General features: G+C 38.0%; 1 protein-coding gene across 6 annotated transcripts; it reads left to right on the top strand.

Annotated features, from left to right (window-relative positions):
- The first annotated feature begins 525 nt into the window (after positions 1-525).
- trim36 (tripartite motif containing 36) lies at positions 526-22,869 on the top strand. 6 transcript variants are annotated; one of them, XM_051116277.1, is made up of 11 exons: positions 526-1,131; positions 2,149-2,389; positions 4,481-4,543; positions 8,886-9,229; positions 9,315-9,461; positions 10,046-10,141; positions 11,502-11,755; positions 14,036-14,157; positions 16,257-16,562; positions 18,415-18,712; positions 20,934-22,869. In XM_051116277.1, the coding sequence occupies exons 1-11, from the start codon at positions 1,072-1,074 to the stop codon at positions 21,283-21,285; spliced, it is 2,283 nt and encodes a 760-aa protein (XP_050972234.1). In that variant the 5' UTR covers positions 526-1,071; the 3' UTR covers positions 21,286-22,869. The 6 variants fall into 6 exon arrangements, with proteins under 6 accessions (XP_050972234.1, XP_050972229.1, XP_050972230.1 ...); XM_051116272.1 differs by having other exon boundaries at positions 527-1,131; positions 4,481-4,510; XM_051116274.1 differs by lacking the exon at positions 526-1,131 and adding an exon at positions 1,162-1,771 and having other exon boundaries at positions 4,481-4,510.
- Positions 22,870-24,635: the final 1,766 nt, after the last annotated feature.

The raw sequence follows: 24,635 nt of genomic DNA, 5'->3' as shown, positions 1-24,635 counted from the left end.
AGTCTTTAGTGTCACATGATCCTTCAGAAATCATTCTAATATGCTGAAACATTTCTGATCATTAGCAATGTTGAAAACAGTTGCTGCACAATATTTTGGGACCTTGATATTTTTTCAGCACTCTTTGATAAATAGAAAGTTCAAAAGAACAGTGTTTATTCATAATAGACATTTTGTTACATTATACAAAAAAAAAAAAAAAAACTATTCAAAAGTCAGTAAATTTCTGTTTTTCTCTTTTTTTCTTTCTTTTTTTTTTTTAAAAAAAAAGAAATTAATACTTTTATTCAGCCAGGATGTGTTAAATGGATAAAAAAACCTTTTTTTTTATTGTGAGAAAAGATTTTTATTTTGTTTGAATGCCGCTGCTTTTAACTTTTTATTCAACAGTGATTATCAATCAGCATATTAGACTGATTTCTGAAGCATCATGTGACAATGTATACTGGAGTAATGCTGAAAATTCGGCTTTGCATCACAGAAATCAGTTACATTTTAAAGTATATTAAGATAGGAAACAAATATTAGAAATTGCAAATCACAGCCTTGATGAGCATAAGAGACTCCGTTAGAAAACATTAAAAAAATCTTATTGATTGCAAACTTTTTAATTTGTGTGATAAAAAAAGGGTTACATGATCTTACAGTATTTATTGTCAATATCTGATCATGTCTACAGAAACACAAAACAGAGCTGATTTTGTTCAAACTCTGCTCTCATGAGCATTTCGATTATATTCTGTCTTTACACTTTTTGTTACACGTTTTGCACACACGTGCTTTCTAGTTTGAGAGCCATTTATCTGTTCATATGTGTGTGAGCTGATGAAAGTTTCATCAGATGGCAGATCTACACAAAGAGCTGTCAGTCCAACGAGGCCACGCCCACAGGGTGACGTATGGGTGGAGTCTCGCGTCTTCAAGATGATCCTCCGGTTGAATGAAATTTCCCTCTAAATCGGCGAGCGGTTCATGACAGAAGATCCGCACAGAATCTGTTGGCGAGCGGATGATGCCGATACGAAGAGACAGATAATCAGACCATCATCATAGCGATCGATCATCATCAGGATGTCGGACTCGGAGATGTCAGAGTTCGCGAGCATCGTGGAGCGCATTGAGAGAGGCGAGGTGAGCTGCACATCTCCTGCTCTTCATCCGACGACGATGATGGTGTTCAGATGCTGCTGTCAGACAACATGATTTCAAACGATCTGCTGATCTGCCGCGGGACACACAACGCGCTTCATGGAGCGATGAGGCTGCAGTAGTCATTATACATCACACTCGTGATGATGCTGTTGTTTTGATGCTTCATGTTTTTATCATGTTGAAATGATCACTCATTCATCCGACTCATCTGTGCTGCTGTCAAAATCCCGTTCGTAGGACGTCACGGCTCCACCTTGCCGTACTTGCCATCATTTGTAATAATGCTGTCAGTGAATATAAGGTTATTTGTCGGGCGCGCTATTAATAATTTGCAGTCGGCTTGGATATAAATAGCGATCTGTATCAGGTATAATGCAGCGTTTTGTCGCGGACCCCGCCCCTTATTTAAATAATAAGTTTCGCTGCGGGGTTGCTATAGTGACGGCCGATGACTCCGCCCACATTCGGCTTGTTGCTGCGGCTCGCGTCTTAACGGCGCGTCACGTTGTTCGATTGATTCCCGAACTGTGCGAATTTTCTCTCATTTGCGAAGTTGAATCAGGAACGAGGAGTTTTGTCTCTCACTGTGCTCGCGATGTTCAGGCGAAGCTCGCTCCTAGTAAGTCCGCGAATCCGGTTCGAGTCCGGTTCATCCTTCTGAATGAAACTGCTGTTGTTTGCTGAGGGAAAGTTGAACCGGTTGTTTTGAATTTGTTTTATTTCATTTTTCTAAAATGCGTGTTAAGATCAAACACAGGCTTTGTGGGCGTTTGTCCTTGTGATACTGTTTCACAACTGGAAATCGTACTTTTTACGCTTGGAATAGAAAGGCGAAAGTGAACAATGGAAGTAACTTCCCCAAACGGCGGCAGGCATCATCTGACCGACCGTGCTTCACCCGCTCGAGGGGAAATATTCCGCTCGCTCCGTCGCTGTGATGCTGAGGTTTTCCCGGTGAATGCGGCTCTAAACGCAAGCTGTGTTTATGCTCGACAGGTGCCGATGAAGAACATCGAGCGGGAGCTGATCTGTCCCATCTGTAAGGAGCTCTTCACGCATCCGCTCATCCTGCCCTGCCAGCACAGCGTCTGCCACAAATGCGTCAAAGAGCTGCTCTTGCCTAACCATGACGACTCGATCAGCACAGACGCGGGATCCGAGAGCTCGAACCCGGGCAGCCCTCGATCCAGAGTGCCGTCTCCTAGCATGGAGAAGCTGGACCGCCTGGTGCGATCAGGTAACCGGCCAGTCTGGATCGCGATTCAGCCAGAAGATCTGTAAGATCAGAACTGAAACAGTTCAGATGAGTTGCTTTTGAGGCATCTTCCATCTCATAATCGTGTATTATTTGTGACCTGGACCACGAAACCAGTCATAAGGGTCTATTTTTTTTTTAAATTGAGATTTATATATATATCATTTGAAAGCTGAATAAATAAGCTTTCCATTGATGTATGGTTTGTAGGCATAGGGCAACTAGCTTGAAATACAACTATTTATAAATCTGAGGGTGTCCAAAAAAAAAAAAAAAAAAAAAAAAAAAAATTACCTTTAAAGTTGTCCAAATGAAGTTCTTAGCAATGCATATTACGAATCAAAAATGGAATGTTGATCTATTTACAGTAGGGAATTTACAAAATTTGTTCATGGAACATGATCTTTTCTTAATATCCTAATGATTTTTGCCATAAAAGAAAAAACGATCACTTTGACCCATACGATGTATTGTTGGTTATTGCTGCAAATATATTGCTAAAAATATTATGGAAATCGCCTTTAAAGTTGTCCAAATGAAGTTCTTAACAATGCATATTGCTAAGCAAAAATTAAGTTTTGATATATTTATGGTTGGACATTTACAAAACATGATCTTAATATCCTAATGATTTTTGGCATAAAAGAAAAATAGATAATTTTGACCCTTGCAATGAACTTTTGGCCTTTGCTACAAATAAACCCATGCTACTGAAAACTGGTTTTGTGGTCCAGGGTCACAAATATGCAGTGTATTGATCAGGGTGGATAAATGTCTGCTGGAAATGGATGGAAGTAATGTGATTTTCAGTTTTTGCTTCGGAATCTAGATAGAATAGCAGAAAGGTCATAAAATCTTCCTTAAATCAAGATATATTTACAAAAATAAATAAATGAATAAATTGAACACCAGGTAAGTTTATGCTTAAAACAACAATAATATCTGTTAAACCTTGTTTTCCTTTTGAATTAAGTTGATTTTAGCTCACTGGCAGATATCTGTTCTTGTTTTAATCATAAACTCACTTCATTTTGATCCGTTTCTCCATTCCATTCTCCATTCTCCAATCTTTAGCTTTTCAAGTAAATATAAACTGGTTTAAAAAACAAGACAAAAATACTGAGAAAGAATAGCGCTATCTTGCCGGGTGACCAGGAGGATCAGTAAGTTATTTCCATATTCGTTATTTTGGGAGCTGAAATATTCTTTTTACTTGGTCTTAAACAAGTCTTAAATTCAGAGGCGGACAGTACCGAAGTCTTTGTACTTTACTCAAGTAAATTTAAAAAGTATCTGTAGTGTTTTTTTTTTTTGTTTTTTTTTTTTGGAAGACTTTGCTTCACTACATTCCAAAGCACAATGTCATACTTTTACTGCACTACATTTCATAAATAAAAGTAGTTGTTTGTTTTACCTTTAATACTTAAGAACATTAAAAATGTAGTACTTTCTTGTATTCAAGTAAGTCTTTGAATTGCTTTTACTCGAACAGAAGTAAGAAAGTAATAGATTTCTAATTTAATTAAGGATTAAATAATATTTAATATGAAATGTAGTACAGTAAAAAGCTTTGGAATGTTGTGAAGTAAAGTTTTCTAAAGAAAAACACTGATAAAGTACAGACACTTGAAAAGTACTTTTACAGCAGAGTAAAAAAATACTTGTAGAACTTGCAGTAAGCCTATTAAACTGTTAGTATTTATAAAACTGTGCATTATTTTAGGTGACGTGTTTTGTCTAGGTCCAAATATTGTTTATTTGCTGTTGTCCTCATAGAATTCGGGTGAGATCAACAGCAGATTAATTGGGGTAAACTTGTTTTGTTTTGCGGTTATAAAAACGTCTTGTTCATTACCGCAGGAATGATTGAGGAGGTTTTGCTCACTGCTGTTTCAGTGTTTTTCCTCATCTCTCCTTTTATACTATTGGCTTTCATTGCAGTTTTTTCCCCCAAGAAATGTGATGCTGTTTTCATGTTCGTACAGTCATTGGTTGTGAATCAGGTTTCACTCCACTTCTGTTCACGTTTAACCATTGTTAGTCTTGTTTCACTTTTCTCTCTGTTGCCTGCAGCCTCGCTGAGGAGGTCGTTTGGAGGGAGAGGTAGATGTGGGTTACGTAATTTAATTAGCTGTAGTGAGTACTGTGTCTCTAGAACCCCTGTACACTCGCGCTCTCTTCTCGCTTCCGTATGGAATGAATCACGACGAGATGCCGCTGCCGCTTAAAGCGATGGTTCGCCCAAAAATAAACATTAGCTGTTCGTTTACTCATCCTCGTGTCATACAAGATGTAGGTGACTTGTGTTCCTCAGTGGAACAATAAAGATGATTTATAGCTGGAACCGTGATCTTTGGTGATTCATTAAATGGAAGTTAATGGCTACCAACATTTTGTCAAAAACATGTACAGGCAACACAAAATTTATACACGTGGCTCCTGACCAGAGCTGAATAGTAACTGATTGCTTATAATCTGGTTTATCTAATCAGATTCTTAAAATGAAGTACTTGTAATTAGATTACATTACACTTTTAAAATACTCATAATCAGACTGCAGTTACTTTTTTATGGATTACGTATAATTTACACAGTAGCAATAAATTATTCAGAATTTATTGATTATCCCTAATTCCTCTTTTTCATCTTTAAGTGTTCCTTTCTAAAATAGCCTACTGTTTATATATGTTCAGAAAATCCTCAAGATTTGTTGACAATCACACAAAGATCAGTCATTATTGAGGTGGCGACACAGCATTTGACCACTGATTTACAAAAATCTTTTCAACATTGTATCAACTACTGATGAACACATTGATTTTTATTTGAATTATCACTCTAACCATGTATTTCTTTGTCTTTGGAAGGTTTTTGTCTTTCAAACACATTAAAATGCACAAATTCACAAACTTTTAATTTGTCATCAAATGACAAAATAAAAGTTTGTGAATCAGTGTAATCTTGAAGTACCCCTGAGATTTTAAAATAAATATTTTAATAATTAGGTATCACATTTGCATGTTCATTGGTGGTTATGGTCACATGACATGCAGGTGAATAAATAAAATGTTTTGATTTTTCGAAATTTGATTTTAACATTTATTTTAATTTAAAAAATGTATTTAATTAATTATTAGTTTTTTATTAAACTCATAAACCCCCTACAGCTCCTTCACAAACACCAGTTTGGGAAACCTTGACGTAATGTTGATCAATGTGATAAACGAGTTAGGACAAAAGTAATCTAAAAGCAGTCTGATTATATTACCTAAAATTTGGAAGTAATCTACCCAGCTCTGCTCCTGACAATGACAGTGAGGTCTTATGATGCGAAACAATTGGTCTGTTTGAGAAAATGAACATTATTTACAACATTATTACTGAAAATCTAGAGCCTCACAAACGAATCACTCTTTTGAACTGGTTAAACCCGGCAGTTTAAATGTACAAGTTACTCGATCAAAACTCACTTTCAGACGTCTGACAGTCACTCCGACTGAAAATGAACCAAAATACTGGCGTATTTGATCCTATGGTGAATGAATTGTTCTCTGCTAGTTCATATATGTGACCCTGGAGCACAAAACCAGTCTTAAGTATCATGGGTATATTTGTAGCAATAGCCAACAATACATTGTATGAGTCAAACGGATCTATTTTTCTTTTATGCCAAAAATCATTATGATATTAAGTAAAGATCATGTTCCATGAAGATATTTTGTAAATTTCCTACTGTAAATATATCAAAACTTAATTTTTGATTAGTAATATGCATTGCTAAGAACTTAGACAACTTTAAAGGTGATTTTCTCAATATTTAGAATTTTTTGCACCCTCAGGTTTCAGATTTTCAAATAGTTGTATCTCGACCGAATATTGTCCTATCCTAACAAATCATACATCAGTGTCATGGTTTCAGCTAAAAATCTTTGTTCTAAGCTATTTTGTTCTACTGGAGAAATAGTCACTTACATCTTGGATATCCTAAGGTGTGACTAAATGAGCAGCAAATGTTAATTTTTGGGCAAACTGTCCCTTTAAAACTCTGGTGAGCGTCCGCTGAGCATATTGACAGACGCCCGTATCAAATCTCTGCAGTGCGTTTGTGACCGTGAGAACGAGCGCGTTTAGTGTTGCCGTGGAGGAGCACAGGAATCCCAGAGAGAATATTAAGACATTTGTCTTCTCGACAACAGCAGCTAGCTAAATAGCAGTGAACTAGCAGCAGACGTCTCGTCACATGATAATCTTCACTTTCAACGAAACGCTCTATGCTCAGAACCCGCTCTACCCTTCTGTGTCAAACGCTCCTCTCACGACTAACCGATTAACATCCCGCCTCCAGACACAAGCCGTTAATAGCCGTAAGGTTCTGACTGACAGGCTGATGTGTGGTTTTGTAGGGGACGGGCGTCTCTTGTGCTGATCGGCCCGTTTCTGGTCTGAGCGTTTATTTTTTTTCCCCCTCTGCACTGAGTCTCATTGCGGCAGCATCAGGTCCCAGCATGCCGTGCGGCATCCTCCCCTCCCCGAGCGGCGCAGCACACTCACGGCCTAAGTACACGCTTTATTTCAGTCATGCTCGCTCACTCACTGCCACGTCCCGATCTGAACTTGGCCCTCGCTCAGATCTCCGTCCATCATAGTCCATCATCATGGTGCTGTAGCGCGTCCGCATGCGTCGCTTCCTTCCATCTGTGCTGCACGTGTGTCGCTGCTGCATCCTCCGGTGTGATGTTGTCTCTCGTTTGGTGTTTGTTTGCATTTCACTTTGTTGTTCTTTGTCATCAATGCTTGCTGGAGAAGTGATTTCTTTCACCCTAAAATGAATTTCCTGCATAAACCTGTGACACTGACCTGGACAGTCTGGAGAGCAAGGTTCATCTTTAAAGCTGCTGTGTGTGATCATCTGTCCATCACTGGAAATTTTGAGCACTAAAAAAATGGTGATTAAAGGATTAGTTTAATTCCAGAACAACAATTTCTTGGTAATATACTCACCCCCTTGTCATCCAAGATGTCCATGTCTTTCTTTCTTCAGTTGTAAAAAAATTGTTTTTTGAGGAAAACTTTTCAGGATTTCTCTCCATATAGTGGACTTCTATGGTGCCTGTGAGTTTGATCTTCCAAAATGCAGTTTAAATGCAGCTTCAAAGGGCTGTAAACGATCCCAGCTGAGGAAGAAAGGTCTTATCTAGCGAAACGATTGGTTATTTTCTAAAAAAAAAAAAAAAAAAAACACAATTTATACACTTTTTAACCTCAAATGCTTGTCTTGTATAGCTCTGCGATGCACATGTGAACTCCGTGTCAAAACAGTTAGGGTATGTCACAAAACTCCCCTCTCATTTTCTCCTCCAACTTCAAAAACGTCCTACATCACTGTTTTACCTTTTTTTGTAAATGCCATTTGATCTTCTTTGCATGTTCACTTTGTAAACACTGGGTCGGTACTTCTGCAGCGATGTAGGATGATTTTGAGGAGAAAATGAGTTTTTTTATGTACCCTAACTGTATTGACCCAGTGTTCACATGTGCATCGCAGAGCTAGACAAGATGAGCATTTGAGGTTAAAAAGTGCATAAATTGTACAAGGGGGTGAATACATCATGCGCAAATTTTTGTTCTAGATGTAAACTAATCCTTTAATGATGGATGTTGAACGTAGTGAGGTCACACTTACAGTTGAAACTCCAGGTTAGGGTTGGGTTACACTTTTGCAAAGAGTCTGTTTACAAGTCATGCTACTGTTTACACAGTCAAAAAAGTTCCTGTTCCTTTAGAAGTTGAAAAATAAACATTGTGTATTCTTAATTATCTGTAGTTGTAAGCAGTGTTTAAATTATTACAGGATTTTTAAAAAATTGTTGTTGGAGCGTACAATAGATGTATCACAGTGGTAGTATCACAACCTAAGGGAAGAACAAGGACAATCAAAAGAATTATGTTCAGCTTCAGTTTTCAGCCCAGTGAGAATTTCTGGTTTTGGTTTTGGTTCTGGAAGAAAGAATCTTAATTTCAGTGCATCACTAATTGATTTCTGAGGAGTGAACAACACTGAGCAGCCAGAACTCTGACTTGACCATCAGGTGGGTTTGGGACGGGCCATCAGTCAGATTGACCAATGATGTGTTTGTAGAAACCTGTCAGGAAACCAACTGTGGAGCAGGAATGACACACTGCAGCTTTAAAAAGAGTGATCTCGATCTCATTCAGCGCTGTGAAATAACTTAAACACACCTGTCATTCAGTTTCTTTTGCTTAAATTAGTTTTTAGTGGCCATCTTTTGTTTCTCGTGTCCAGATCACTGTCTGCTGTTTGTTGAGTCACTCCACGTGTGTCTGACCTTTTTTGATCATTAGTGCTTTATTCTGTGTGTGTATGTGTGTGTGTGTGTGTGTGTGTGTGTGTGTGCGTGTGTGTGTCCATCCATTCCTCCCCCTTTATTTTGACGCCTCTCACATGTTGCTGAATCAGGGTCCATATCTTCTCCCGGATGGAGGCGTTCCTCCGTCACTCCCCGCGTCACCACCTTCCCATGTCCAGGCTGTCAGCATGATATTGATCTTGGGGAGCGAGGGATCAGCATGCTCTTCCGAAACTTCACGCTGGAGAGCATCGTTGAACGCTACCGTCAAGCGGCCCGCGCGGCCGTGGCCATCATGTGCAACGCATGCAAACCGCCCGTTCAGGAGGCCACCAAGAGCTGCATGGACTGCAAGGCCAGCTTCTGCAACGAGTGCTTCAAAATGAACCACCCGTGGGGAACGCCCAAAGCCCAGCATGAGTACGTGGGACCCACCACCAACTTCAGACCAAAGGTCAGAGTCGAATCCGCCGCCCATATGCTGCACGTGTGTTAGCTGGTGTTGTTGTTGATCTAATCTATGAAACCCTGGATTCCAGGTGCTAATGTGTCCTGAACACGAGATGGAGAAGGTCAACATGTACTGTGAGGTGTGTCGGCGTCCCGTGTGTCATCTCTGCAAGCTTGGCGGTTCTCACGCTAATCACAAAGTCACTTCCATGAGCAGCGCCTACAAGATCCTCAAGGTGTGTCCAGTTAAATGACATTCGTTGCTCTTGCTTGCCTGTCCGTGTTCAGAGTAGATCATAAAGGGGTCACGAACTGCTTTTTATTTTAGAAATGTTTTTCTCACAATGCTTTTTTTTTTTTTTTTTTTATAACTAGCTTACATTTTGTGGACTAATGGAAATTTTGAGTTCTGAAACTTCCAGTCTGTTTTTATATAGTGCAAGTGGCCTTTTATAGGTCATAAGATCAGCTCTGTTTTCTCAATTCATGACTCCTTTAAAGTATTCATGCCTGAGCCAAAAACAGGCGCTATTGTGTTTCTGGTGAATAGATGTGAGCGGGGAGGGACCGTGATGAAGCGGCCCGCAGGCAGAGGTCAATCGCTCAGTCTCTGTCAGCATCTGCTGAGTCAGAAATATTAGCCGACTGCAAACACGAGCTGTGACTCATCCATTTTTAATGTATCATTTCTATCTTATGATGTTCTGTACAGATCACGGCACTCACAAAAGCTGTATTAGGTGTCTCGTGCTGTTAGGAAATCACGCGGGAGGTCGATTTTTCCACAGTGTTCTAATGGGCTTAACTTTTCTATCAACAGGAGAAGCTCTCGAAGAGTATCCATTACCTAATTAGCAAAGAAGACCAAGTGAGGACTCAGATTTCTGAGCTGGAGGTGTTGATCCGTCACACAGAGGTAACGGCGAGCCCATTTCCCGCCTGATCCTGATTGTTCAGTACGACTGGAACATACGTGCTCCGCCCAATCCGTGTTCATCTTGTGTAGCTGACGTGATTTATATGTTCTTTTTAGCGTGGAGTAAATGCGTTTTTAATATTGGAGTATTGAATGATTTGGTGTGCCATGTTATTTTTATTTTTTTTGCTGTTGTCCGCTTGAAGGCTAGCTCATGACAAACAGCACTCTAATCTCCATTAATAATTACCACGATCACTGGGGAAAGTTACTTTTAAAAGTGATGCATTACAATATTGCGTTACTCCATGAAATGTATCTAATTGCATTACTTTTTAAAGAAGATAATTCATTACGTTACTTTTGTGTTATTTTTTTTCACCTGGCCTGGGCTTGCTGGTGACTGTACAAGATCTTTCACACCAAAAGTGAAATGAATAATCCTCTGACTGAGGGAAGAATCTCTGTCTCTGCATGTACTCCTGATTTCTCTCAACACAGGACAGGAGACACATCAGTCAGTACATGGGGAAAACAAAGTAACTTGCATTACGTAATTGCAGAAGTAACTTTCTTGTAAATTAAAAAGTTGTGATACTTTACTGGGTCATTCTATAATCGTGGGTACATCTCATGTCCGTGAAGTATATTTTTAATATATTTTCATCAATATAAAGCCCTGATGCTTATGTTCTCTCTCTTTTCCCTAATATTGGTTGAATAAGCAAACCTGTGTCAAGAGTGGATGGATTGACTGTCAACAGTGTTACACAAGTATTATTGCTGGAAATTTTAACAAGACAATTTAAATAAAACTTATGTTTTGTTTATGAAAATATATTTCTAATTATACCATATGCTCAGTGGTTCTAGGCTTCCATGTTGAGTATAGGCCCAAAACACTAAGCATGTCAACTAAGTTACCCGTCAACTGTGTTACCTAGTAAAGGTAACGTGGTGGACAGTAGCAAACAAATATGGTATTTTATGCACATATTCCTACAGGTCTTCTTTATTTATATAGCACTTCATACAATATAGGCTGTTTCAAAGCAGCTATGTAAGGTCATGTTTGGGTTTTTGGAAAAAAGGAAAATGTAATCATACTTGTAATGCGTTCCCCCAACACTGCTTACCAACATTCATTCTGAGGGTATAACAAGTTGTTTTCCAGATATTCATGTGTTTTGTTTCTTTGACTTCCCTATATATTTTAAATAGGCAAATTAGTTTGGGTTAGGTAACTCTCAAAATAGTCATAAAAAACCAACATAAATACCATGATTAGATTGTGGTCAATGTCAGTGTATTTGCATGATGGCAGCAGGATTGTTGTCTCATGATCTTGTTCTGAATGCAGGAGAACGGGCAGCTCGCTGAGAGACGCGCCAACGAACACTTTGAGCGTCTGTTCGAGACCCTTCAGGAGAGGAAGACGGAGATGCTGCGGTCCATCGAGCAGTGCAGGAACCTGCGTGTGGAGCGTCTGCGGACTCAGGTGGAGGAGTATCAGGGCATGCTGGAGAACAGTGGCCTGGTGGGATACGCACAGGAAGTGCTGAAGGAGACCGATCAGTCCTGCTTCGTCCAGACAGCCAAACTTCTGCATGTCAGGTTCGACCTCCTCAGGCGTCACTCGCCGGTTTGTCTTGGCATGCTCGTTACGGGATCACGCTTGGTGATGATTAGTTGAGCGTCAGATTCGGCCACGTGTCTATAATCCAGATTCTTTGTGTGCTGGCTTGTGTTTCTAGATTTAACCAAGGTTCACAGTACATTCACTGTAATCCTGATCTCTATTAGTCCACAAAGCTGCTTTGACTTTCACTTTCCCACAAACCCTGAGTCATTGTTTTTGATACGCCACATGATATTATGGCTGGTAACACTGAGCTGCTCTTTAGATCAGTCTGGTGTGGATGTACATGTCAAGTCATGTGTATATATTTAGCCTATCATACAATACCGATTGTTTCAAAGATGATTCTTCCTCTGCTATAGCGGAGAACTAGATAAAAAGTAAAAAAAAAAAAACTTTAGCTTGGCTCAAGAAAGCCTAGCCTGAAAGTTTGAATAAATTGTAAATGCTTGAAGTTTGAAATGGTTTTAAAGTTAGGATAGTTAGTTAAGTAATACTAGATGGAATGAGAGCTTAAGTTTAAATGGCTTAGAAATGTTCCAGAGAAGGGGTCTCAAGGGATTCTGGGAGATTAAATGTTTGTTAGTTGGAGTTTGAATAGTCTTGGCTCATTTGAACATTCCGTCAATGTAAGTCTGTGGGATTTTTCCAGATTTTGATTGTCATTTTTAGGAAAACCGTGAAACACTACGTAATTAGAGTCATAAAACTCATTAGCGCCAACTAGTGGCTGATTTCTTTTAAAATTCTTACAGACCTTTAGGGCCACGAGTCGAACATGCCTGGTGAGTTTCGTTCCGATCTGCCTCTGTTAACCTTGTCTAAAAGGTGCTCAAATTTCATTGGTCAATGGCAGACATGTTTTTTGAGATGCGCAAATGTCCTTATAGACACTTGTGGCACATTGGACAGACACTGCATACCAAATTTCAGGTTGATGGAACTAACAGTTGCAGTTATAGCTGTTTTGTGTTTTTCCCGTCTTATAGCGCCACCAAGTGGTCAAGCTCTGCAATTTTTGTTTTTTTAATTTTACCAAATATTGAGCTTATACACATGTGTACCAAGTTTGGTGAAGATATCTTATTCTGTTAATGAATTTTAGCCATTTTAGTAAAAGTGTCCCCACCTCTTTCGAACATTTTGTTGCCCCTTTGCGACCGTGAGTCAAAAGTTTAGCAAATTTGGAAAATTTTTATAGACTGAAATAAAATCTGAGATTCTGTTAACACAGAATGCGTTTTTCTATTCCAGTGCACTACTTTTTCATTGTTTTTCTATGTAAACGCGCTAGGCAGACATGTATGACCGCTGCGCTCATGTCTTTGCGCTCACGTCTTTGCGCACACACAAACGCCACATTTTTAAAATGCTGGATCAAGTTTTACACGCAGCGCCGTTCATCAATGTCAGTTCTAAAATAGTGGACCAATCAGAAAATCCAGGAGGCGGGGCAAGTGTTGCAACCTTTTGTTTATAGTAGCAAGTTGACATGGCAACTGTTATTTGATGCTGTTGATTATTTGATGGCAACATGGCGGAGGAGGTGGAAAAAACATTCCTGAGCGCTGCGTCTCTTGTTTTTAGACAGACGTGTTCTGTGTGAACGGCTCCCTAAGTCCTTTCTCAAGCCATCAAAATGAATGGAATTATTCCCCTGGGTTCTGTAATGCTCTTCTGAGACTGTAGCATGGTTATGATTATCTGATAGTATTGATCTCGTAAGTAAGTAATTCATAAAATCATTACTGCAGTGCTGTTGGCAAATGTTGATGCTTTATCTCTTGTCGGTTTAATGTGAAATGTGACCGCAAAACCAGCACGGGTATATTTGTAGCAATAGCCAACAATACATTGTATGGGTCAAAATTATGGATTTTTTTTCTTTTATGGCAATAATCATTAGGATGTTAAGTAAAGATCATATTTCATGCAGATATTTTGTAAATTTCCTATGATAAATATATCAAAACGTAATTTTTGATTGGTAACATGCATTGCTAAGAACTTCATTTGGACAGGTTTAGAAGTGATTTTCTCAATATTTAGATTTTTTTTTAAATTTAGATCTTTTAGATTCCAGATTTTCAAATAGATGTATCTCAGGCAAATATTGTCCTATCCTAACAAACCATACATCAATTGAAAGCTTATTTATTATCTTTCAGATGATGTATAAATCTCTTTTTTAAAAAAAATGTAATCTTATGACTGGTTTTGTGGTCCAGGGTCACCAATGTGTTGTTTGTCAACAGGATTCAGAAAGCCACCGATTCGCTGAAGACCTTCCAGCCAGCAGCGACGCCGTCGTTTGAGGAGTTTGTGTTGGACACTTCGAAGGAGGAGGTCTTGCTGAAGGAGCTGAGCTTTAGCGGTGGTAAGAATGAAGCACTCGAAACTTTCACTCCTTGCCGTCCTGAGCCACTAGCACGGTTAGCAGAAGCTCTTTAGCAGAGTAATCCACTTACAGGATTCATGAAATCAGTGAGACTCTTGTGTAACATCTCACGCTCACATGTTGTCCTGCACATCATTGTTTGTCCTGCGCTGCTGATCTAAATATACGCACCCGTTCGTCCTTGAGCTGCGAGGTCAGTCCTGCCGAGTGAAGGCTCTCAGGGAGCGGATGGAGAATCAGTGTGGCTTTATCCAGATTTTAACGTTGTGAGACACGTTCACCTGTTTAGTTGGCGTCTAAATGCTGACCGCAGAAACGCAGGCACTTTCTTTCAGGAAGTTATTGATCAGCACTAATGCTTCTGATGGCTGTAATCTCTATCGCGACAGCTGTTTGCTGTAATGCGATTTGGCTGAATTGTTGAGGAAGCGAAACTCAGCTCTAATTCTGCTGCAGTACAACAGATTCTCTCAACTTCCCAGCCATATTTTGTGCTGCTGCCGTCTCATGGTCTCCTCCGTCCGGCTTAATGCATCTCCTGTTTGGATCAATAGCTTGTTATTCGAAGAGAAGCGCTTCAGGCGCCGTGCCCAGGCTCTTGGCAGACCGGCTGGCCGTGACGGGCCCTGTTTCCACGGTGATCAGCGGGCCTCGTCCTCGGGGTCACGTGTGTCTCACTGTGATGGAACGCTTTAAGGAACAATAGCAGGACTCTGTGTGATGGCAGATTTATGCTGCGTTCACAGCAGATGCATGAAGATGCAGACCTTAAGTCGAGTCACCTTTATTTCCACAGTGCTTTGCACAAGTCTTAAGGTCTTAAATTTGGGAATGGACAAACAGAGTTGCAGTCAAAACGTGGTGGTGTTGCACGTTCAACAGGATCATATATTGATGTGAGAACTAGGGCTGTTAGTTTAACACGTTATGAAAAAATAATGCGATTTTAAAATATTTTTACACAGTGTGCTGGCCGTTTCTGAATTAATCCACATTTTAAACAAATCATGTGAATCAATGATTCAAAAGTCCATTCATAAAGAGAGCCATTTACTTAATTCCTGAATGAATCAGCTGTTTGAATAAATCAATGAATAAATGAACATAAAAACATTTACTGCCACCTGCTGGCAGATTTAATGTCATTTCATTAAAAAAAAAAAAAAATTATATATTAAAGGAATAGTTCACCAAAAAAAAATTAAATTGAATAAAATTTACTTAATTTTTTAAATTAATTAAAAATGAAATTGACATTTGCTCACCCTCATGTTGTTTCAAACCTTTCTTTTGTGGAACACAAAAGATATTTTGAAGACTGTTGGCAACATCTGTTTTGGTTACCAATGACTTTCATTGTATGAACAAAAAACATACTGAGATGTTTTTCAAATTATCTTTTATGTTCCATAGTTTACGTTAGGCTGTTGCAGCCTAAACATTTACATACAACAAATTCTATGTATGTTAAATATTTCTTTCAAAAACTACAATTTGTAATGTCTACTTGATACTTTCTTATTTAACATAAAAATAGCTTTCAGTCATTTTCACAATCACATTTAATTTGTGATTTAATTAGATTAATTAATCGAAACGTCATGTAACTAATTGGATTCAACATTTTATTGACTGACAGCCCTAGTGTGAACATAAACCAGTTTCAATACTATGTAAATATTGAACAAAACATGAGCATTTCAACTTGCAGGTTCCCTGTTTGGCAGTTGAATGTGACAATGTGAATGTGAATCTGTTTAAGTAAAAGCATTTGGGAGAATTTGAGAGACCTGGTTTATTTTGAGATTGTATGGGTTTGTTTGTCTTAATTGTATTTGTGCAGCTCTTAAGAAGTCTTAAATATGATTTTAAAAATATAAAAATATACTGTCAGTAAGCAGTCAATGCAACTTTATATTGTGCTGTACTCTCACAAAATAAATAAATAAACATATGAAAATACAAATGCATGATTGGTGCTCTTAAAAAAGAACAACAAGGGCTCTTTAATAGAAAAATACATATTGAAAAAGATATTCTGTGCTGACTGAAATGCTGTTGATCATTTCTCTCATCAGTTCCTGACCCTCCAGTGATCGATCTCTCTTGCTGCCGCGTTTACAACGAGGGTCTGATCCACTGGCGTCTGTCTGAAGACTCTCTGCCCACCGATCATCATATTGTGGAGTTCAGGAAGCTGGGGGCCGAGGATGAGGAGGAAGAGGAATCCCGCTGGAGTGCGAGCGAACGTGTTTACGGCTGCAGCACAGTGCTGTCTGATCTGGTCGGAGACTCTCGCTACGCCTTCAGAGTGAAGAGCTGCCGTAACGGCGTCTTTAGCCCCTGCAGTCCTGAGGTGACTTTCCACACGCCTCCAGCTCCAGGTAAAACACACACACGTGTTCATGTGCTCATAATCGTGGCTCTGTTGTTTTGTTGCTGTTAATCAGATGCAGAATTTGATCAATTTGAAAAGATGAAACTGCATTCTAGTGATGTTATGTTAGACAGTGAAGCTTGTTTAAAAATGATAAATCCTGTACTGGAGCATAACATGTTTTGCATTAGACACATGATGATCTTTTATACACTGTTTTTTACACCATACTTTGTACTTTCACATGTGAGAGTCACACAAGCCTTGCTTATGAAATCTAATTAGTACTATGCCGTGCTTTCGCATAAGTCCATTTCACCTCAGTCACGCTGCGTAATTGAATACAACAACTTGCAGTTTATTTCGCTTTTGTTGCTCTGAGCTTTAAGAAAATTAAATTAGCTCTATAAATGTTGGAGATTTTCAAGTCGGTATGTTCTTGACATTCAACACACAAATCAATGTTTTTATGATGTTGATGCACCAACTACAGTATTCATGTACATATACAGTGGCGTTCAGTAGCGACACACTGGAAATCTGTTATTTAAGAACTAATTTAAACCTGGCTGAAAATACACACTTTTAAGGGTTTGAAAAAAAAAAAAAAAAACCTTTAATGAAAAATTGCTTTAGAAATATTTAAGTTTCTTCACTAAAAATGAAATTGTGAAAAGTAGTTTAGAGAGCATGAGGAATTGTGACTTTAACCCTATTGAAAATCTTTGGGAATCAACTTGACTGTCCCATTGTTAAGATCTTGGCCAAAAATAATTGCCACTCTTGATTGAAATAAATGAAGTGGTTGTTTGTTAAAACAATACCATGACAAATACACACTGTAATCACTGTAATTGTAAACTTTTTTTTGGCCAGTGATTCGTCATTTGGAAATGTAAAATGTAAAAATTGCACTTCATGGCCGAAAGGTTGCTGTGTGATGATACACACAAACATGTAATTAAATTGTGAAGCAATAATTATTAAAATGCTAAAGTCAGATGCACTTCCTCTTTTTATCCAGCAGGTGGCTGGCGAACATCCATGTTTCTAAAACTTCATTTCACCACCACTAGTGTGATATTTTTATTTTTTTTATTCCCTCCCCCCAAACCAGTTAAGGGCAAGCCCCAGTTTCATTGATTAACTCAATCTCACAGTTGGGCTGGGCAATATGGGCAAAAAATGATCACGATAAGTTTTTTCATATCAGTCGATATCGATAATTATCACGATAAATATCAAATTTTGATTTCTTTCAAGTTTAAAGGCAGATTTTTGCTACAGTGTGAAAGTTGTAAAAACCAGACAGTTTAAAGTGGCTTTAAAATATTCTTTATGGTCAGAACATGACAAACACTTCGTTTTTTTTTTTTTAATTCTTCACACTTTTTCCAGTCATTTTTCTGTAACAAAATATTTTAATAAAATAATAATTTCTTAGTTTTGTATGCTTTAATGAGTAATATTGTTTCAAATTAAGAAACAGGTTTGTGTTAAAATTAATAATATTAATAATAATATAACATTTTTGTCTCTTAGAAATACAAATTTGATAGTAGCTTGAGTTAGGATGCAGATGTATATTTGTGTTCATTATCAAAATCAGTAATATCTTTAAAAATTGTAGCAACCTCATTTTTATATGGTGAAATTTATTTATTCTGACTGTTTGAGGTTTTTTTTTTTTTTTTTTTTTTAATTAAACATTGCTCTTCTATAGTATCATCCATAGATCATAACAACAGTTAGAACCACAAATATAGCACGCCAATATGGTTGTCTTTATAGTTGTTGTTCTTGGTGTGAACGGGCTTTAGTTGGATAGCCGTTGACTGAAATCTGTCTCTGATCCTCAGTGTTTGGCTTCCTGTTTAACGAGAAGTGCGGATTCAGTGCGGAGCGGCTGCAGCTGAGCAAACGCAGGGACTCCGTGGAGAGCGTTGCGGGAATGAGTTTCCTTTTGGCCGCCGAGCGCGTCCAGACGGGAAGTTACATTTGTCTCGACTACATCATCGGTGATACGGGCATCTCTCACGGTCGCCATTACTGGGCTTTCCGTGTGGAGCCCAATTCATATATGGTTAAAGTGGGAGTGGCTTCTGACTCCAAACTAACGGAGTGGTTTCACAACCCACGTGACACCAGCAGTCCACGGTGAGACCACAAACACACATACGCACGTGTTATTACATTTATTCATTTAGCAGATGTTTTGATAATCGTTCTCATTCAGGGTTTCCACGGGTCGTTAAAAAGTTTTAAAAAGTCCTAGATTTAGTTTGGGCCATGGAAAGTCTTAAATGTTACAAAACTTCTTAATTATAATTTAACAAAATTTTAATTATAATTTTGAGAGGATTTTAAATTTGGGGACGGAAAGACAAGAATTGCAATATGGCTTAATGTGACTTCAAAAATGTTATGAATGTATCTGAAGAGAACCAACTGTCTTCAGAAAAGTTTCAATGGAATTTTCATTTCATTTTGCTTGCAAATAACATTTATTTATTAATGTTAGAAATAACATTAAATATATTATATATATTTCTGCTGCTCCGAAAGTGCCATCTACTGGCAGAGAATGAATTGTTTTTTTAATAAGGCTGTCTGCTGTTTTAATCAGAACGATGTGAAAATAGACCCAAATTTTTGTGCAGCAAACACGCAGTTGTACATGAGAACAGGTGGATCGACAGGAAGCTAATGCATTACAAAAAAAAATAAAATCTAAACAGTTAAGACACTAAGATATATTTATGCAAGTAAGTGAGGTTAAACTAGGGTGCATATGCATTTAAATTGCATTCTTTCACTGCATGATTCAGTCTATTAAAATGCATATAGAATGATCACATAATTCAAGATATTGGGGCAGAAAATGTATACATTTATATTATTTCAAATAGTTAATATCTCACAAAGAGTGCTGTTTTTTTTTTCTACAAAAGTCAGCATGATTACAAATGTGATATTGGTTTTATACAACAGTTCAATAAACAAGAAGTTAATATTAAGGGACTTACATTTCAGACACCAAATTTCCAGTTTTTGCTCTATTTTGCCAATAAAAATAATTCCAAACATAGCCACAGCACTGTTTTGTATGGAAGCCCATTTTTTTTCAAAAAAAAAAAAAAAGGTTATTGAGACTTATCTCACAATTCTAACTTTTCTCCTCAGAATTGTGAGATATAAGCTCACGTTTGCGAGTTAAGTCAGAATTGTGAGATATAAACTCGCATTTCTGTGAACATATCAGTCTTCTTTTCTCCTCAGAACTTTATAAATCGAAGTTTGTATCTTACAATTCTGAGAAAAAAGAAGTCAAAATTGCGAGATACAAACTCGCTAGTACCTTTTTTATTTTTTATTCAGTGGCGGAAACGGGCTTCCATAGTTTTGCTTTTCTGAGCAACATGACGGCGTCGTGTTGAATGAACCGTTTAAATGATTCGGTTCAATCACAATGACTCGCTTAACAGTGACTTGCTGCCACGTACTGGCAGTTTTAATTTCACATTTAAAGTATCTTTTCATTTTGAAAATAATTTTAAACATCATTTTTCAACATTTTATGTTTCAAAAAATTTCAAAACATTTATGTATTTGTAACTGCAGGTTAAAGCATTCATTGTCCCTCGTAAATACGTCTAAATGCCACTTCAGATGCAGCTTCTGTGTTTCCTCTGTATTGCAAAGATGAATTTTGTTAATACTGATTTCATTTGCCTGGTAACAGCCCAAATGTAAGGATTTCACTCAAAAGATGATGCACACTTTTAGAAAAAATGGCCATAAAAATGATTGAAAAAGATTAATTTCTACCACTGCTGTGAACCGACCACACAGAATATGAAGAATATCAAAAAATTCAGGAGTTGACTGTCTACAGTATTTTCTAAGATACCAGCACAATAACACGCTCAGCAAAATATTGTCTAATTATCGTTATTGGTAAAATCCCTGAAAATGTTGAGATTTTTTTTTTTTTTGTCAACATAGCAAACCCCTAATTTGTTATTTAATTAATATAATAATTAATTAATATAATAATTAATACTTTTGACTCATCACTTTTCTGAAAAATGTAAAGTTTATAAAACTTTGTTTTTGTGAAAACTTGTATCTGAACTGTAAATTATGCTTTTTGCAGTCATTTTACAGTTTAATATGTAACTATAGACATTGCCCTACCCCGCTTATATGATATTCATTTTATTTGTGCAGGTTTTATTTAGTTTTATGCCATTTTGCACGTTAAAAAACAAGCTGTTTCTGGCTAATATTTGTCCTGCTGCAGTGTAACGCTTATCTGGAGCATTTAAAGTTCTCCCTGATTTCTTCTGGCTGTAATTTCCTTCTGCTTCCCATGCAGGTATGACCACGACAGCGGGCATGACAGTGGCAGCGAAGATGCCTGTTTCGAGGTATCGCAGCCCTTCACGCTGGTCACCATCGGCATGGGGCGGCTTTTCATCCCCAAAGCGTCCGTCGGTGCTGCCTCCGGGGATCACAGCAGCCGCATCCTGCCCATGCCGCAGAGAATCGGAGTCTGCCTGGACTACGACGCGGGACGGGTGTTTTTCTACGACGCCGACACCATGCGCTGCCTCTATGAAAGACAGGTGGACTGTTCGGGTACCATGTACCCTGCGTTCGGCCTCTTGGGCGGTGGGGCGGTTCATCTGGAGGAGTTTATCACGGCCAAGCGGCTGTCATACATGTGAGGATCCCGTCGACGTCTGTTAGCTCCATCTAGTTCTCTCGAGTTTCTCGTAACGGTAGGTCGGCCGGTGGCGCGTCGCTGTCTATTATACAAGTCAATCTGGTTTAAGAGCCAAATCCCATCTCGAGTGCCTACGTGCCTTCGATGACATCAGAGTTTCACACACTGTCAGGTTTCACGCCGGGCACCTTAATACACCCAAATCTAATGCAAAGCCTCACAACGTCACTTTCTGAAGAATGTGCACTGATACTGTTAATTACTTTTCATCGTTTACATGCAGTCAAGTGAGCTTAAGAACAAGAATGACAAGCGATATGATTCGAACACAAGAATTCACTACTGAACACCACATGATTGTGCACTAATGTTTTTTTTTTTTTTTTGATTGTAGCAGCACCTGCAAAATGTAGAAATGTTTCAAAGTACTTAAAAACAAACACATTCTAGTACAGCATGTAGATATGAATATGTGCTAGAGATTTTTTTGTAATCGAGTGAAACACAAAATGTTTTATTGAAACACTTTAATAAAATGTAGCATATGAATCAAAACGGTGCTGATCCAACGGAAGCTGAATACGATTCCTATGAGACAGACCTGAACACCTTAAATGTACATATGCACTATTATCGCCAAGGCGAATGTCTTGACTGGACTAACATGGCCTTATTGAGTAATCGCAGGCTCGGCGCTTTATTAACCAGATGACTGGCTAGAAAGGGATCTGACTGTCTCGACTGTCACTACCTACCTCTGATCGAAGGACGTTCTCTAGTTTATTCTGTAGTTGTGCTGCACTAGTCTTGTGCTTTGATTGCCCGTTTACGAATGATAAAAAAAACGTCGTCATCTTCAAGTTGGAGCATTTTAGGGATGCGTCCTACTACTGATTTGCGTGTTATTCTGTGGATTACGTCGCTCTTTATCTCTGTCAGTAAAATCTCATACTAATCAAACTTTTTAAACAATGTGACTGCATAAAGGAGACTTATGTTCTCGGAATGCTTTAGACAGTTAGATTGAGCTTTACATGTTTGTGATAATTAAAATTATAATAAAAATTGTGTTGATGTATAAGATCAGTGGACTGAAGTATGGAGAGCAGCACGTGTGCCGTGTATGTGATTCTGATCTTTAATGAGTTCATTTCTGTTTGTTTTTTGCGTCAATGATATGAATTGATTTTCACTTTATTTTCACATCCCCCCCTATCAGAGTGGTTTATTTTGCTGCGTTGAATGAATGCACTCGTTCACTCGTTTCAGGTGCGTCGTGTCACAGAACGTGTTTTGGGAGCCTGTAACCAAATGTTTTGCTCGTTTCTTGTACATGTTAAACAGGGTCTGTAATTGTTGCGGTTTGTAATGTGCGGTACTGAGCTTATGAAATCCTGCTGAAGTTCTTTAGCACTTTAAAGCATGTGTGAGCTTGATGCGGGTGCGATATCACAGGCGGCGCTGTATGATGCTTTAACGGACTTAACCAACTGCTGTCTCTCTGTCACCTGCATCTGTGTGGTTTTATTTTTAATGTACTATGTGGGTTTTTATATAAAAATAAATGAATGTCGTTGTAGCTGTATCCATCATGTTTCCTTTCTCCCTCAAACAAAGTTTTCAAAGAACACAAACAGAAATGCCTTGAGTGAGCAGCATATCATGCATATTTTACTGTGATTACTATGAATCTAGCAGAGCCTCTGACAAGATTTTTAAACATGTAGTCTGGGTTTGAACAGACACAAGTGCAAATAAGATAATAATGAAAGATCAATTTTCACAGTTTAATTCTGTGTATGTGTTCTAACAGAGCAATCAGTGTATAAAAGCATCTGCTAAGTATCTGCTAAGTAAAAGTATTTTTTTTTTGTAAAGTAAGAGATTACTAGTCTAGTCACATTCTTTTCACTAGGGGTGACAATCATAGGAATTTAAATCTTGTGACTCATGAATTAATGTCTTTTTCATTGTAGACAGATTTACAGTGTAATTTTTGTTACACTATATAGCAATAATTACTGTTTTTGCATTATAGGTGTAGATGTTAATAAAAGTCTAATAGGTGGAACATTAAAATTCATTGTTAATAGCTGATGGTGTGTTTCTGTGCTGATCCTACAAGACAGTGTAGCGTTCATCTATAACTATAATATTAAATGCAGAAAAAATGTGTGTGTGGTGTAGTGTCTTTTACAATCGCAACACACAAGAAGGCCTTTCAGGTTAGCATCAAACAAGAATCCAGATGAACAGCAGAGAGAAGGAGAGACTAACCTGACAACACATCCCTTACTCCAAAGAAAAACCCCACATGGTTACTATAGTTAAACCATGGTAACAACAAATTAACCATGGTTTTCCTATGCTAACCATAGTTTAACTATAGTAAAATTGTTGTTATACAAAAAAAAAAAATGGTTACTACACTTTTTCTATAGGAAAACCACAGTTTAATAATAATAATAATAATAATAATAATAAAAAGATTTGTGAACCCGCTCCGAAACCCTTATTTAAATGAAATGTGACCCTGGACCACAAAACCAGTCATAAGTTGCATGGGTATTTTTGTAGCAATAGCCAACAATACATTGTATGGGTGAAAATTACACATTTTTCTTTTATGCCAAAAAACTCATTAGGATATTAAGTAAAGATCATGTTCCATGAAGATATTTTGTAAGTTTCTTACCATAACTATATCAAAACAGAATTTTTGATTAGTAATATGCATTGCCAAGAACTTCATTTGGACAACTTTAAAGGTGATTTTCTCAATAATTTAATATATGTATGTGTGTGTATATATATATATATATATATATATATATATATATATTTTTTTTTTTTTTTTTTTTTTTTTTTGCATCCTCAGATTTTCAAATAGTTGTATTGGCCAAATTTTTCCTATCCTAACCATGCATCAATAAAAAGCTTTCAAATGATGTATAAATCATAGAAAATTGACCCTCATGACTGGTTTTGTGGTCCAGCGTCACAAATGATTTGATAACCCGCATCGAAGTCCCGAATCAAGTGATTCGCGATCCGAAGTTCCGATCTAAATCAAATGATTCGCGATTCGTGCTCCAATTTGTCCCTATCTGAAATGAGATTCGCGAACCATCATTTCAATTGAGGACTTGGAGCGCGGATGACGAATCATTCAATTTGCGTAATGATTCACGAATTCGCTCCAAAGTACATATCTGAATCAAATGATTTGCGATCCGCGTTCCGAAGTTCCGATCTGAAGCAAAATATTTGCGAACCCGCTCCAAAGTCCGAATCTGAATAATGGTTCGCGAACCATCATTTCAGATTAGCACTCCGAGCCCGGAATCATTC

The sequence above is a fragment of the Labeo rohita genome, chromosome 8 (assembly GCF_022985175.1).
Source record: "Labeo rohita strain BAU-BD-2019 chromosome 8, IGBB_LRoh.1.0, whole genome shotgun sequence".
Classification (NCBI taxonomy): Eukaryota; Metazoa; Chordata; class Actinopteri; order Cypriniformes; family Cyprinidae; genus Labeo; species Labeo rohita.
The sequence above is the reverse complement of the archived record's forward strand: the minus strand, read 5'-3'. Positions and strand labels throughout refer to the sequence as shown.